The sequence below is a fragment of the Dermacentor silvarum genome, chromosome 6, assembly GCF_013339745.2.
Source record: "Dermacentor silvarum isolate Dsil-2018 chromosome 6, BIME_Dsil_1.4, whole genome shotgun sequence".
In the NCBI taxonomy this organism is placed as follows: domain Eukaryota; kingdom Metazoa; phylum Arthropoda; class Arachnida; order Ixodida; family Ixodidae; genus Dermacentor; species Dermacentor silvarum.
This window is the reverse complement of record NC_051159.1, coordinates 22,493,261-22,510,060: the sequence shown is the minus strand read 5'-3', so window position 1 is coordinate 22,510,060 and position 16,800 is coordinate 22,493,261. Positions and strand designations below refer to the sequence as shown.

General features: G+C 45.6%; 1 protein-coding gene across 4 annotated transcripts in view; it reads left to right on the top strand.

The window, feature by feature from the left end:
- LOC119455329 (transmembrane protein 50A) overlaps positions 1-16,800 on the top strand; it is a 144,485-nt gene that overhangs the window by 32,354 nt on the left and 95,331 nt on the right. For all 4 annotated transcript variants that reach the window (XM_037716722.2, XM_037716721.2, XM_037716720.2 and 1 more), the window contains exons 2-3: positions 12,255-12,367; positions 12,436-12,503. In XM_037716722.2, the coding sequence (XP_037572650.1) occupies positions 12,255-12,367; positions 12,436-12,503 (181 nt within the window). The remainder of the gene's footprint in view (positions 1-12,254; positions 12,368-12,435; positions 12,504-16,800) is intronic.

The window sequence follows — 16,800 nt, the reverse complement described above, 5'->3', positions numbered from 1 at the left end:
AGGAGAGACACAGCTTGGTTAACACAGCGCGTTCGCGGCAACCCCACTGCATCAACGCAGGGGCTTGGATCTTGGTCGGCCAGGGGCTAATTGGGCCCCTGGTCCCACGTTGGGCGCCATTTTGCAGTCTCGCTACGCTCACGGCCCGCACGCGCTACTATCGCGCACGCTGGACGACCACCACTGGTTCGAGCACTCCAAGTTGTTCTGTGTGCCGGTGCGCCGCTGCGCACCCCGCCAGTCCCAGCTAGGGGAAGGCGCACGCATCAAGGAATACCCTAGGCGAAGCTCTTGAGAAGGAACATTTATTAAGCCGGGGTTTGATACAACATAAGTTGAAACAACACGTTGGAATCTAAATCTAATTGCAACACAGAAGATGGCCGAATAGTCGCTGGTGCCGCTAACTGCGCACCGTGACAGAGAAAACAAAAAACCCACAAGGCCTATCCTTCGGCCAGCGCCTGCCATCCACAGCAGAGAAAATGGAAACAAATATACAGAAGAACAGATGGGGGCCCGATCGGAAGGTGCTGCCTCAGGACATCGAGACGACAGAGGCTCCGACGTAACCATTGGCAGGCGGTGGACAAAGGACGCCGCCGCTGGCAAAGAGAAACACGTATGCACCTTTTGATGCCTGGATGTGGTCCCCTCGGGCCCCGTCTTGCACCTGCAAGCAGGGCCCAAATCCCGCCAACAAGTCGGCCAATGGGGGAAGCCCGTTGACCTTGCCGTGGGCGGGACAGCTGAGTGTTTTATGACCTGCTGCCATCCTGTCCAGGCAGAGACGAGGAACATGTGGGACGGCTGTCCAGGCAGAGAGACGAGGAACATGTGGGACGGCGTCGCACAACCAATGCAAGCTCCCGAAACCCCACAGCTTTCAATTCAGTTCCAGTTTTGTTCTCGAAAAGTTCGTTGAAGCAGAAATACCGAATAAATGCCTTCGTTATGAAGATACTGTTTTGTATTACTTTTTATGGGCACGGGGAATTGAAATCTTCGTTGTGGCGGAAATTTCGTTTTAGCGGTGTTTCTTGTAGTGTGGTTCAACTGTACTTTGATGACGTACAGATTTGATTTAAGTCATGTAACCTCGCAATTTGTGAGCGACAAGTTCAGCTTGTGCTGAGGAAGGTGTCTCAATGGGCCAATGAAAATGGCTTTAAGCTCAACACCAACAAAAGCACTTGTGTTCTTTTGATACGAAAAGGAGGCCTCATCGCAAATCCTTATGTAGAACTTGATACAGAACACAAATTTTTGGGCATCATACTAGACACAATGCTTACTTTATCCCACACATGCAGTATCTTAAAAAGAACAGTCTGAAAACAATGAACATTCTTCAAATTTTATCGCACACAACATGGGGTAGTGATAGGACATGCCTCGTGAACCTCTACAAAAGCCTTGTACGCACATGCTTAGACTATGGGGCCATAGTATATCAGTCTGCTACTCCAAGTGCCTTGAAGATGCTGTTTACAATATAGGTATCAGCTGGGCAACCGGTGCCTGCAGGACAAGTCCTCTACCTAGAAGCTAACGAGTGGTTGCTCCATCTGCAACATTCAAACTTGAGCTTCATATATTTTTCTAAAGTGAATGGGAGCTTAAAACATTCATCTTATTCAGCCATAAATGACATGACCAGTGAGAGAACCCTTCTCTCTGTGTGTAAGAAATGGATGTTCCACTCCTTGAACATAGCCCCCCAGTAAGGCCATTGCTGTGGCAGCCCATAGAATGTCATACATTGTTTGTAGAGGTGACAAAACACGCTCCAGAGGCACATATTACAGTGCATTTCTTAGAATTTCAATCCGAGTACTCATGCACAGAGTTTTACACTGACGCTTCTAAGTCACATGTCGGCGTGTCTTATGTAGCTGTCGGTCCATCCTTCTCGGAATCAAATTTATTTATTTTATTTATTAATACTGTCAACCGTAAGGCCGTTACAGGGTGAATGCAGACAATACAACTCGGCAAGTGTACAGAGCCACAAGTACAAACTTTGTACAAACTAGAAAGTACAAACCAGAAACCAACAACCATCATAATGAGCTGCTTCCAGAAACAATTGTCTTTACGACTGAGGCCTATGCACTATTGTCGGGCGTGAAACATGTAAGGAAATTAACACTTCAAAAAAGTTATAGTTACGGATTCCTTAAGCGTCGTAAAAGCCTCAATGTTGCTGCGTAAACACAAAACACAAAAATCCTGTGCTTACTGAGCTCTATTACATTTTTTCTTTAAATTGTCACTTTGATCTTAACATTACAAAAAACTTTCTGTGCACAGTGTTTATATTTAACCAGCATGTCATTATAATCTGGGTACCTGGCCACAGAGGCATCTGTAGTAATGTGCTAGCACAAGAATTAATTGTTGGGCTAGTTGGTTTTGCATAGCTGAACAGGCGCTTGTCCTTGTCTCCCCTTCTTGTGTCTGTGTTCATTTAGCTGTTCAAATATGCTAGCAGATGAAATTATCACATGAATTGCATTGCAAGCTATTAATCCTACCACTGCTGTCCCTGCCACAGATCTGAAGCGTTTCTTGCGAACGAAACTGCAAAGCCACTGGCAACGCATGTGGGATGATGAAATGAATACCTAAGCTTCTGGCCCTCCACAACGAAAACACGAACAGATGTCCTATTTGGTCGACTCAGGATAGATAGGACATACGTATGGCATCCATAATTTTCTACTGATTCGTAATGAACCTCCAATATGTGGTACATGTGGTGAGAGGCTGACCGTCCTCCATATCCTCCTGCAGTGTTGGGAAGCAGAAGCTGAGAGAAAAACATTTAGCATACCGCCATCGTATCCATCCGGAAATGTTTCTGGGGGCAAAACCGAAGCAGTTCTAGATTTCTTGGATGATATGGTGTGACGTGTTATTAGCCCAAGAAGTTTGTAGCATATTCTCTCCAGAGAATGCTGCTGCTGCGATAGTAGTTTTTTTGTAATGCCTTGGGTTTCAAGGGGCCTTTAAGGAAGTAGTGCTTTGCCGAAAGTTTCACCACTGTCATATTTTAGTCCATAATGTCTCTCATATTTCTAGTACACTTCAGTAGTCATTGCCATGATCTCATGACAAGTACATTGTACGCACTTTACAGCGACTGATTTTAAGGCCCCTATACGGCCATGTTATGTCTACCTTGCATAATTCATCGCTACATTGCCAACACATTCTTGGCGCTCTATGGCTACACTCGGCCCTTGCGCCACAAAACACCAAATTCATCATCATTTCCTGAAGTATGACTCCAACTAGCTCAAACGAAGATGCTGCTGGAAGATGCAGGTTCAAGTTTCACTTTTCAAAATCATGTGTCAGATTTTGATTGCAAAACTATGCTTCAAACTCTCTTCGTGTGTAAATGGCATTTTTCTAGTTTCCACGCTTGCACGCTTGTTTCAAAGAAGCATGCAAACGTCTTCGTTCTTCCAAGTGGCATGGCAAGGGACAGTGTCACAACAGTTCTCGACGGCCGTTCGGACTATGCAGAGTGGACCGGTGGTAGCGCCACTCGCCCCCACTGCAGAATCAGCTAGTGCTGTTCCGCCACCCAGCAAGAAGAGCCAGCAGTCATGTGGGTTCTAGGACTTCTAGAGCAGCAGTGGCCTAGTGGTAGAGCATCTGCCGCATATGCGGGAGGTACTGAGCTCAAATCCTGGAAACCTACTGGTTTTTTCTGTTGGCTGGAGATGTTCCCTGTCCTGGTACTTGGCTCTCGTGGGGGTTCACATCTAGGAAAGTTGGGCCCAGTAGAGATTTACAAGTTGTCTCTGGGTGCCTGGTTATCCAACTATGACCTTGTTGAAGAGCATCTGCCGCGGCTGTGGGAGGCATTTTGCTCACGAGGGCTTCGATGGGAATTTAGGGCGCAGGCTCCTTCCCAGACCAAGCCCCTGAAGGACCGGGGTGCACTTGTGCCCATTTGAAGCAGTGGGTGCCCTGCTTTCGGGCGTCCTGCTTGCGCAAGGAACCTCTAAACGCCCGCCACTGTACACCGCGAGCGGGCATCCAGTGCCTCGGGGGCGGTGATGGATACATCGCCAAGTGCATCAGCATCCCACACGCCGAAGGATCGGCGCAGCTCTCAGGAGCGTGCCAAAAAAGACAAACCCCGCATCACGGGGCCCGGAAAGGGCCCTGTAGGCTAGCATAGGTTTTTTTCTCTTAAACGCAGCGCACAAATTACTATCAATATGAATGCACAAATATAACATAGGAACGTCCGAGGTCTTCTACACAACCTCGATGACGTCAAATAACTCTTGCACCACTTTAATCCAACGGTGCTGTGTGTACAAGAGACGCATCTGAAACACACACACAAACTTTCTTCGTCAATACACCATCTTTTGAAAAGACCGTGGTGAGGCTAACACCTCGTCCATGGCAGTGTAGCAATAGTTGCAGATATTGCCCTTCAAACGCCCCTTGAGGCAGTGTCAGTTCGGCCAATTATCCCTGTCTTGCACTAGCCGATTCTAAGTTGCACCTGCAAAATGCTTAACATCATCACCCGACCTAGTTTTCTGCAGTACTGCGCTTCCCTTCTCTTGGTACCCATTCCGTAACTCTAATGGGCCACCGGTTATCTGCCCTATGCATGACATGGCCTGCCCAGCTCCAATTTTTACTCTTAATGTCAATTAGAATATCAGCTATCCCCTTCTGCTCTCTGATCCACGCCGCCCTCTTCCTGTCTCAGGCCTAACACTTTTCGTTCCATAGCTCTTTGTGCAGTCCTTAACTTGTTCTCGAGCTTCTTTGTTAACCTCCAAGTTTCTGCCCCATATGTTAGCACCGGTAGAATGCAATGATTGTACACTTTTTTTTTTCAACGACATTGGTAAGCTCCCAGTCAGGATTTGGTAATGCCTGCCGTATGCACTCCAACCCAATTTTATTATTCTGTAAATTTCTTTCTCATGAGCAGGGACCCCTGTGAGTAATTGACCTAGATAAACCTACTTCCAGGGTTGGGACTCCTGTGCCATTTTTGGTACAGATGCAAATTACTGTGCCAAACTGCGCCAAACACAGAAAATTGACCGAAATTGCGCCGGGCTGCGCCAGAACGGCTTCGGCAGTGGCCGCGGACAGCGAGCGGACTCGTTCTCCGCAAGAGAGTGCAGCCATTCACATGACACACACTGCGTGATGGCACCTCCCACAGAGTTTCTTGTAATTTTTGCGCTTATAACAATGGACTTTTCAGCGCTTCCGGCCGGCGCACGCGCGGCGCACGCGCGGCCACTGCTGGCTGTTGTCGCTGCTGTCAGAACGGCTAGGGCGGCTGTATTTAGAGATGTGCTAGAATACGGTTGAGTGGGCCGAGCGGCACAGCGCTCCCTAGCTGAGATGCAAAACAACAAAAAGCAGGCTGAGAGCGAACTAGATATTTCGGAGGCACGTGCTGCAGCGGGGGGTGAACCGGGCTGGCGTCTGTGTCCCCAAGGCCGGTATAACATAAAACTATTTCAGTCTGTTATTATGCCCATATGGGTGAGGCGTGAGCCATTTTGACCTATCACAAAGGGCCAATGGCAGATTTGGAATAAAAAGTCGCAGTATCGTCCGAAAGGTGAAGCATCGATTGTGATAGTAAATTAGTGGACAGCTATATAAAGCAAGCCTAGTAGTTTTATGGGCTGTATAAAAAGTATTGGCATACTAACCAAATTGACAAGCATGGTGTCACACGCGCACAAGCAAGTAGGAACATATCTCGCTCGATTACCACAGAAACTCGCTGTGAAAATGCTGGAGTGAGCAAGCGCAGTGCAGCAATGGGCGAATTCACCTATGTCCTTGCTTCCTCGCTTCAACGTGAACTAAGCGGCGAAAAACAGCGCACACGAAGCTATCAGCACTGTGTCCCTATCGCAGATCGCTTTCAAGGTCGCCATACGCAGCAGCCACCAGAGTAGAATGACCCGGTGCTTTGCGTGCGATGGAAGACGGCACGCTTCGTCCCAGCTTTCCTCACTCGCGCGTGTGAGATTAAGCCGCCAGCACCGGCTCACTCTCGTCGGCTCGTCCTCACGCTTTCACTCGCACATACAGTATACGGCACGCGGCGATGTTATCGCCCCTGGACTTTGTATGGAACATCACGGCGACAGCGATGCCAGAAATGCGCCTGGAGTGTCCGTATAATTGCTATCACAACAAAAACAGATCGGAATAGTTTTACATTATACCAGCCCAGGGTTGATTGTGGCTCTCTCAGTCTGCAGTGACATTTGGTGACCCAGAAGTTACATTACAGCATCGATTGGACCTTATTATTTCAGAACATTTTCTGCTATCGTCATGAGCGTAGGCACGGGAATATATAGCTTGATCGTTGTACAACCGATCTTCCCGGCTTTACAGAAAAGCATGGGCCGAGCCGCCGCTCAAGCCACTCTTCCATATTCTAGTACGCTATAGCTACAAAGTGCGCTTCTACTACGAGCTTCCTGTTGGTTTATTCTGTGTCTCGTTGTGGTTTCGAAGTGCGCTGCCATATTCCATTATTCCACCAAAATTCAGATTGGCCTGCTCCAAACTGCTTCAATATGAAATTATATCTACTCCAAAATGAAATTTAGTCTGCTCCAAGCTGCTCCAAAATGCTATTTTGTCTGCTCCAAGTTGCTCCAAAACGCATTTTGACCTGCTCCAGAAATTGCGCCAAAATTACTTTGGACAGTCCCACCTCTGTACTTCTGTACAGACTCTAGGGGCTGACTGGTGATCCTGAATTCCTGTTCTCTTGCCAGGCTATTCAACATTATCTTTGTCTTCTGCATATTAATCTTCAGCCCTACACTTACACTTTCTTGGTTAAGGTCCTTAATCATTTGCTGTAATTCATCCCCATTGTTGCTAAAAAAAAATTATGGGGTTTTACGTGCCAAAACCACGACTTGATTATGAGGCACGCCCTAGTGGGGGACTCCGGGGTTCTTTAACGTGCGCCCCCATTGTTGCTGAACAGGACAATGTCATCTGCAAACCGAAGGTTGCCGAGATATTCGCCGTTGATCCTCACTCCTAAGCCTTCTCAGTCTAAGAGCTTGAATACTTCTTCTAAGCATGTAGTGGAGAGATTGTGTCTCCTTGGTCCATGTATACCCCCAAATTATCAGTGGGAAAACAGATTTGTGTGACATCATTGATCAGCTTCCTTAGGCCTACATGCTCTTGGGTAATTTTAAGGTGGCGGTCCCACTTCGGCGGCACGCGCTCGGCATTTTAGTCATTGATTGTGGGCGCACTGTGCTTCTTGCGCTCATTGGACGAATGTGAACTTTAATGCATTACTAGAAAGCTTACTTTCTGCGCTTTCCAGTGACACCTAGTATTATTGCCTAGCCTGAAGCGTTACCTGACAGCAATCAAAACAGTGTGAGCAAAAAACGTTTTTGCTGTACTAGCCTCTGTTGTACTGTGTGCTCAGCAAAACTGTTCAACATAACAAAAGTAAATTTGCTATGCCTTTAAATTAAATGTTATACAAGGTTAGGAATGAAGAGAAATTGCGTGTAAAGCAATTAGAAATTTATATAGGTGCCAATAAATATGGGCAAAACTATAAAAGTTTATGAATGAATTGTACTGAAGGGACTGGGCCATGGTGCTGGTGAAGGAAGAAGAAGACAAGCAACGCTTGCTCGCCCGCATCGCCATAGCTCCCTTTTGACTTGTTTCAGTCTGCCGTTCTAACGCCAGATCGAGTGTTGCAAGGAAAACATCCCCATTGCATCTGGTGGAGGTGCTGGGTTTCTCTTCCACATCCTGGAACTCCGCAGTCGGACGCTACCAAGAGCTCCTGCGATGAATGATCCCGGACCGTCCCAGGCTGCTGCTCCCGTACCCCCGACCATTGTCTGCCCTGCCGTCGTCCGGCAGCGTGATCCTGCTATCTTTAGCGGAGCAAAAATTGAATATTTTTTTTTCTTTTTAACTCAGGACAGCAATATTTAGTGGTTTTCTATAGGCTACAGTGTACTTATCATCTATGCGAAGTTGTTTTGTGTTCTGATGAACAGTTCATGAGTTATTATTACTTCAAATTGGCAATTTATGACTATACTTGGTCACGCATTACCGAAGAAGGGACAAAACTATTCAAGCTAAAACTGAAATTTCCAATAATCAAGCAGCAAGTCCTTCTCTTGGATTCTATGAAGAGAAAATTGTCTTGTGTTAATTAAGGAATCTACAGGGGAGCAGTGAATTTAACTAATTTTACTGCTGGCGAGGTTCGTGCAAATTGACATTCTTTTAACAGCAAAGCTGTTTAAGCCAGCCGTAATTTGTAGTGCGTATCAAGAATTTACCAAGAAAAAAAGTGAAATAAACTTTCTTGCCGAGGCGGGATTCGAACCCGTGTACCACCGGTCCCAAAGCGAGCATCGTAACCACTAGGCTATACAGCCACGCTTGCAGAACATGCATTTATGCAAACCACATGATTGTGTTCGAGCGTCGTCGTCTTCGTGCGCAGCTGGCACGTTCGTACGCTCGTGCTCTGCGAGGTGAAGAGGTTTTGTGTGCTATGAGAGCGAGAGATGCATTCACGGTCTCCTGGAACGCGGTGTTGCAAGCTGCGCGATGCAACGCGCAGTGACGACTGTAAGTTCGAGACGCGCAAAAATAAATTATCATCATCATGAGTAATAAGATGGAAAGTTTGCACGTACTTCCGGGAAATGCTGGGCTATGATTGCCCAGCTTCGCTGTTTCAAGCATTGCGCGGCCGAGTGCAAGGTTAAGCATTTTTTTATTTTACGCCACTGTCTTCCTGTCTCTAACGAGAAGAAAGGAAACCGAGGGGCCCGATTTTTATTTATCATATCATAAGAAGCCAACAAACAATGACAGCAAGGACCGTTGACACCAATGACACCGTTGTCCTTGGTGTCATTGTTTGTTGGCTTCTTATGATACGTCTTCCTGTCTCCTAACGTTACAGCTAAGTCTTCTAAAGTTCCAGAGGGATTTTGTTAGCTGATGCGTGGTCTCACACTATAGTTACGATGAACGTGACTATAGTCACTTTATGTCGTGAGAATGGGCGAAAGAGCCAAAGAAAGCTGCGCATTATTTTAAGCATGTCAGCCGACTTGAACAAACCATCTGAAACAAGGTCCTTCTGAACTCGTTTACGGAGACAGACACAGGCTCTGAAACGTACACCACAATCTTTCCAAGAAGAAATAGTTGCGATGTGCATACTGTTGTTCCCTACGGTATTGCCTGGTATACAGTCTCCGAAATACGCACAACATGCTCAGATTATTTAGATAGACGATTTGGGGAGACTCAATGCGATACGAGAGGCCAATTCATAGAAAGCTTCCTAGTAAACTCAAGTGCATACCTCTTGAATAAGAAGGAGCGAACCTATTCCAATCTTCATCAGAATTCATATTCATCAATAGGCCTGTCGATTGGCCCTGCTCCTCTTTTTCCTGACTTAGAATGGAATGTAATAAAAAATTTATTCAGAAGTGACCACTTTCTAGAAACTCTAAACTTAGTAACACAACATGATTATCCTCTGCATGTCCCTCGGTGGAAACTAGCCTCCGCCAATTGGAAACATTTTAACACTTTAACTGATAGCTCAACAATATTGTTGACCTTACAAAAGCATCTGTAAAAACTACACAAATCCAAATATTAGTTTGTGCTCTTCAATTTACCTTTATTTATGTACCTGCTCAGTGGTATTCAATAAGATGTCGAGCATGAGCAGCAGCAGCAGATGTATTGGTCACAAAACCTGAAGGCTTCGTCGTTATCTTCTTAGTGCATGGGGGGGTCATATTTCTGCCAATGCGATTTTCTTTCTTCCTTTTTTAAGCAAGCTCTTATTTCTCAATTCCACAAAGGTACATCTCAAGAACACATTGACCTTGCCAAAGCGAGTGCCAGAGACTAGTTTTGGACCATACATTTACCTTTCACCAGCTGGTCAATAATAATTTTGACCTACTGTATCACGCTTAGTTTTTAGAGAAACCGTTTAATATTTCAATGGGTATGTATTTGAGCAAAGTAAAGAAGAACTAAAGCAATAAAGCATTCTAGGTCAAGTCTTTCTTATTTTGCCAGTTAAAGTGTTAAAGAATAAACTTTTTTATCATGAAATTTTATCCGCAAATTAACTGTAGCTGACACTGTATCGTATGCTATTGCTTTTATCATTGACGCAGCAGAGAAATGCATTTCACAAGCACGTGGTAACTCATGCAAAAGACGAGTGCCTTGGTGGAATGATGACTGCAAGCAAGTGCAAAAGAAACAAAATAAAGCATGGGGTATACTCCGTCAATTGCCAACTGCTGAAAATCTGATCGAGTTCAAACACATTAAATCACAGGGAAGGACGACAAGCTATGAGGGCGAGTGGGGAGAGATTCTTCTCTGGCATTAATTCATATACACAGGAGGCAAGGGTATGGAACGGATTGCAGAGTCTTAATGGGCAGCAAATCTCTCCGTTGCTCCTGGTGGATTAAAAAGGAAACAAGTTGGAAGACCAGGCTGATGATCATCAACATCATTTATTTACCCTTAACACAGGGCATTACTTAAGGGGGGGGGGGGGGGGGGGACTGTATTGAAGTTACAGATAATGGTGCGAATGCTATCCAAAAAAAATATGTGACAACAAGTACAGAGCACACAAGGAAAAGCAAGATTTTTGTCATTATTGTTCACCTATAATGAAATACGGTACTGAGTAGTGGAAAACACAAGGGAAAAAAGCTAAAACATACGGTTGGGATGGAGAAAATAATTAGGAATAAGCTAAGAAACGAAGATATACTTTATAATAAGAGATTGACACCGAACCGGACATTGAAATACAAGTCAAAGTGTTGTACAGAGCATAATTTAAATCAATATATTTGTGATGATGTGGATAGTGGCGTGTGGCGGTGACAAGACAAAGTGTGTGACAAGCCAGCTTGAAATGATGGTAATTGTATGGCAGCGGCAAGAAGAGTGATGATGGCAACGGAAGATGACGACCACGTGCCACGAACAAAGAAGCGGCGTGAGAGGCTGCCACTCCCTCTCGTGCTCTCGTGCAGCTTACCTTTTCAGTTCATGGCACTTGTCATTGCAATAGTTTTAGCACATATACAGTATATTTTACGCAGTTTACAGCGAGTAATTTTAGGCCACCATACAGCCATACCAGAAATGCCTCTTGTCCTTGACTGCACCATCTATTACATTATGCCATTTCTTGGTGCTCTGTCACCATCATTGGCCCTTGTGCCACAAAACCACATGCAACATCATCATCAGCTTATGGATGTACAGAATGACAGCCACATTTTTTATGTCTGTCAGATGATGTGAGCCCATGACTCACTCGGTGCGTGCATCTAATGAAGCAGAAATCTGCAATGGAACACTGATCTACCTTGCTTGTGACAATCGCTTAGATTGATGAAAACTAGCGTCCCTTTGATGAGGGCTTGACTGCATTCTGAAAACATAATGCTCCCTCTCTTTACAAGCGTAGGTCAGGGTCGGCCTATTGCCATGTGGTTTGTAGCACCAATATATATGGTCTGCGTGAAGTACTAGCTGAATATCAAAGAATTTGTTAGTGCTGTTTGTAGGTGTCTCATACGTCAATTCAAGGGGCTGAATTGACGTATGGGGCTCACATGATGAGTGCCCCAAAAAAGCATTTTGAGGTGTTAAAAGCAAAAATAGGCATTTTAGGCACAAAGGAGAGACATTTATAGGCAATATGAAGTCCATGCTAAACCACTTCTTAACCCATAATTTGTGCTCCTACATAATAAGGGTGTGGCCTTGGTGCGCTGGAACAGCCTGTAATCCGGCTGTAGTGATGATTTGCTAGTGAAACAAGGTCATTTGCAGCCACGCCTGCAGTGCAGTGCAATTTTTTTCCTGGTGGTCATGTCAGTTATCGAGGGCAATGATTTCTGCAAAATAATGCTTCCCTGTTGGCTGTTCAAGATCAGGTCACCTGGTGTTCTTGTCGGTTCAAAGCATAGCTTGGGTTTACACTTTGTGTGTCAAAGCCATAGGACGATTAAATTCACACACATTCAAAGATGAAAAGGTAGCGGGATACACAAGTCAGTTGGGTGCTTCCCTTATTCCAAGTGCCACACAGAGGACATCTTACATTGTCTTGCATGTCATATGTATTTTGCATGTGCATCAAGTTCTTCATCGGCTGGTGGATTATTATCGATGTGGCAGCACACTACCCCTCCAATGCTGATTTCAGCCACGCTTTCCATGTCTGCGGCGTCATGAGCACATTGTCCCTGTTCATGTAAGTCTTTCCTTATTGCTGAGTAGTACAGTGCTGTCACGTTCAACCGTTAATATTTGCTTCTGCAGGATCAATGCCGTGTCCAATGGCCAAATTCGAGGTGACTCTTACACAACTGGCTGCATCGGCCAAAGGGGTGAGTGTTGCCATAAACACTGGCATCTGCATTAGTTCTTTGGTGCTAAGAACAACCTTTGATAAACAGTCAAGCTAAGTGTTAAACAGTCGAGACGGAGAAAGAATATGAGCTAAGACATTTGCTTTTTATTGGAGTGACTCGCAGCTGCTGTTGATTGCTGGTTTTTCAACTGCTCACAATAAATCTAGTGCACCTTCAGGGCTCAAAGAAGCAGGTTATGTTTTCATTAGCAAAAGGGCTGCTTATGCAAGAACAGTTCCTGGACATGGCCACAAAGCTTAGCAATTCCGAGAGAAAACATAGCCGTGATCTCACATCATCATCATCATCATCATCAGCCTATATTTTATGTCCACTGCAGAACGAAGGCCTCTCCCTGCGATCTCCAATTACCCCCGTCTTGGACTAGCTGATTCCAACTTGCCCTGCAAAATTCCGAACTTCATCACTCCACCTAGTTTTCTGCCGACCTCGACTGCGTTTCCCTACTCTTGGTATCCATTCTGTAACCCTAATGGTCCATCGGTTATCCATCCTACGCATTACATGGCCTGCCCAGCTCCATTTCTTACGTTTAATGTCAACTAGAATATCGGTTATCCCTGTTTGTTCTCTGATCCACACCGCTCTCTTCCTGTCTCTTAACGTTAGACCTAAGATTTTTCGTTCCATCGCTCTTTGTGCGGTCCTTAACTTGTTCTCGAGTTTCTTTGTTAATCGCCAAGTTTCTGCCCCATATGTTAGCATAGGTAGAATGCAATGATTGTACACTTTTCTTTTCAACGACAGTGGTAAGCTCCCAGTCAAAATTTGGCAATGTCTGCCGTATGCACTCCAACCCAATTTTATTCTTCTGTACATTTCTTTCTTGTGATCAGGGTCCCCTGTGAGTAATTGACCTAGATAAACGTACTCCTTTACAGACTCTAGAGGCTGACTGGCGATCCTGAATTCGTGTTCCCTTGCCAGGCTATTGAACATTATCTTTGTCTTCTGCATATTCATCTTCAACCCAATTCTTACACTTTCTTGATTAAAGTCCTCAATCATTTGCTGTAATTCGTCTCCATTGTTGCTGAATAGGACAATGTCATCTGCAAACGGAAGGTTGCTGAGATAACTGAAAGTGCAGCATGGAAATATTCAAGCAATTTTTCACCACCCAGCCAAGCCAATGTATAAAGTAATGAGGCTGTTTGGGCTTGTTGGTGCATATTATTGCGATAGCAATTATATGGACACTCCAAAGCAGATTTCTGCCGTCGGCGTCGCCGTCACCGTGAGGTTCTGTATGACGTCAACGGCGATGAAATCGTCGCCGCGCTCAGGATGCTGTATGTGTGAGTGAAAGGGTGCGAGGGACGCGCGCTTTCACGGGGAGCGAACGCACATCGGAGAGCAAACGCGCGTTCTGCGCCGTGCTCCCTGAAGGGCTGCAGAATTAAGCGTCTCTTTACTCCTTTCCATATATAGAGAGCAAACGCAAGTTTTTCCGTCGCGCGAAAGGCTGTGGGGGGACGGGAGGGAGGGAGGGAGGGGAGGCGACGTTTAGCTGCGGCACCAAATGCGTATTTATATAAAACCGCCGCGCGCGTTCGGTGCGAACGCGGGCAAGACGCCGACGGCGTCGACAACAGTTCTGCGCGTTAGTGGTGCTGCTGCATGTCCAAGTTTATACAGTTGATAAAACTACTATCCTTCCTCCGTATAGCTCTCTACTAATTTGCTATCGCAATTGATGCTTCGCCTTTTGGGTGAAACTGCGACAAATTTTCTGTTCGGCTTCCTTCAGGGGTTATACGCTTGGGAAACGAGCCTGTGCCCTAAATTCCCGTCGCTCCCATGGTGGCCATTTTCCATGTGGCACCCCCCTATTGAGGTGGGGATGCCTTCAGGTTGGAGACAAACAGCCCTTTGCAAGCGTTGAGGTCCCATAATGGCCAAGCACCAGACCGAGCTTGTGCCTATTTTACCGGTAGGTACCCGGCGGATGCTCTTCAACAAGGCCATCTGTGGTTGGCCAACCAGGCGCCCAGAGACAACTTGTGAATCTCTATTGGACCCGCTTTTCGAGATGGGAACGAGAGCCGAGCACCAGGCCAGGGAACATCTCCACCCATTAGAAAAACCTGTGGGTTTCCGGTGGCACCGGGGATTTCAACTCGGTACCTCCCGCATACGAGGCAGATGCTCTACCGCTAAGCCACCGCTGCGGGAGAGCATATAGACGACAGAAAAGACGCGCATGTCTGTCGTCTCGTCTTTTCTGTCATTGTCCGTATTTGAACTGCAATTCACCACTATGTAAAAAAGAGTGGGCAAGTTCGGTCGTGCAAAGCTTAGACACTACGAAAGTGCCAATCCTCAAGTCTTAGTGGCTGCTACTGCTAGGTATTAACTTGGTTGCTGCTAGGTCTTAAACTAATCTACGTATGTAGGGAAGGTATTCTCGAGCAATCATTTTCGGTGGTATCTTCCCTTTTGCTACATTTTGCATGACTAGTGCTGGACGCGTCGGTGCCTACGAGTGACAGCGTTCCTGGCATGCCATAAACGCAGGCTGGCAGGAGCCGTGTCAGGCGAAGCGAGCGCGCACTTGCGGTTACTAGGCAACGCTACTGCTTCGGCGCATGCGTGGCTAGGCTTCTGCGCATTGCCTCGTTGGTGCAGCTACAATTTCTTTCTCGCTCTCATTTTCTCTTTCCCTCTCCCGAGCATTGCGCGCACCGCGTGTATGCTCTTCTTCCCTCTCCTTAATGTCCCATGTCAAGGCAACATGTGCACGGCACGGAGAGGAGGCGAGGCACATGCCACTGAGATGGTTGCTAGGCAACGCTGTGACGTCATAGCTCGGCGAGGTTTTGCGACAGCAGGCGCCACTTGTTATGGTTCGCTGTTAACAAAAGAGCATGAATATATAGGGGGAAATTTCAAAGGTGCAAGACATTATCCATTGCCTTGTGGTAGAAAGTGCATCGGACAATGTTGAGGGAACAAGGTTGCCACTTTTTCCTTGCCATCCCTTTTGTGACAACACTGTTGTTTTGCCCAGAAATGGGTTATTCGTAGAGTAAGACCATATCACGACTTCTGGTAAAGCATACGTATGCAAACCTTCCTTAACGTTGTCTGACAAAGGACTACACTGTTGTGTGGTTTCTGTGCGTGTTTTTCATCCTGCTTCATTTGTTATTGGTTAGGCAAGTGGTTTGTGATGCAGTTGGGCTTGCCAATGGTACTTAATATTGTAGTTTAAATGTGTGTCCTGGGGGTCCTCTATAACTCGCCTTAACTGTGGTCAATTGGGCACAGCGTGTGGAAGGAAAAGTGAGACGAAGAAAGCATTGTCTTGCTATTGATGTCATGCTGCCACAGACTCGATTGAAGGCCTAGCAAAAGCCTTGCTGAGTCGGTGCAGCGCCTAGAAAAGAGGCTCACCTGGAAAGCCGAGTGAAAACACAGAAATTTATTTATTTATAAATACACCACAGGTTCCAATCGGAACATTGAGTGATGGGGGAGGAAGTACAACAAGATAACATAAAGCATAAACGGGAACAAGGGAACGTTATTAGGGACTACAAAAATTTATACAATACCCAACACCACTTTGACAAGAAGTGTGAGTGCAAATTTTTGCGGAATGTTTCATGGTTAGTGATGGACACAAGGCTATCAGGAAGATCTTTCCAGAGTGCTATGGCTTGTGGTAACGCTGAGGAATTGAAAGCTTTAGTTCTACCAAAATATTCGCGTGAGGCTGAGATTATTATGAAGACGACTAGAAGTACGTAGTGGGGTTACAAGGGGCAATTTGTGTTGTGTTGTGCTGTGAATGTATTTGTGTATCAGACATAACAGAGCGATTTTTCTACGGGCACATAATGCTTGAAAGGAATAAGCTACTTTAATTTTATTTATTTATTTATTTATTTATTTATTTATTTATTTAAGAAAATACTGCCAGTCTGAATGCCAGACTTAAGGCAGGAGTGAGCAATACATTGAAAATATCACGACACAGAAAATACAGAAGGAACAAAGTGGAATGCAGAGCCGATCCTACTGCAGTAAAATAAAAAGGTATAAATCCTATAGAATGAAAGCCCACGCAAATCAAAACAGTTATGTAATATTACAACATAACTAACACTACATTAGCACCACAGCAAAAGCAATTACGACGTATATAACGCAGTGAAAAAGGCTGGAGCAGATACATACGCCGCTCAAAAACCTAACGTCTAACAAGTAAACAACTTCGGCAGTTATGCTCGCAAACAAAACGATGACA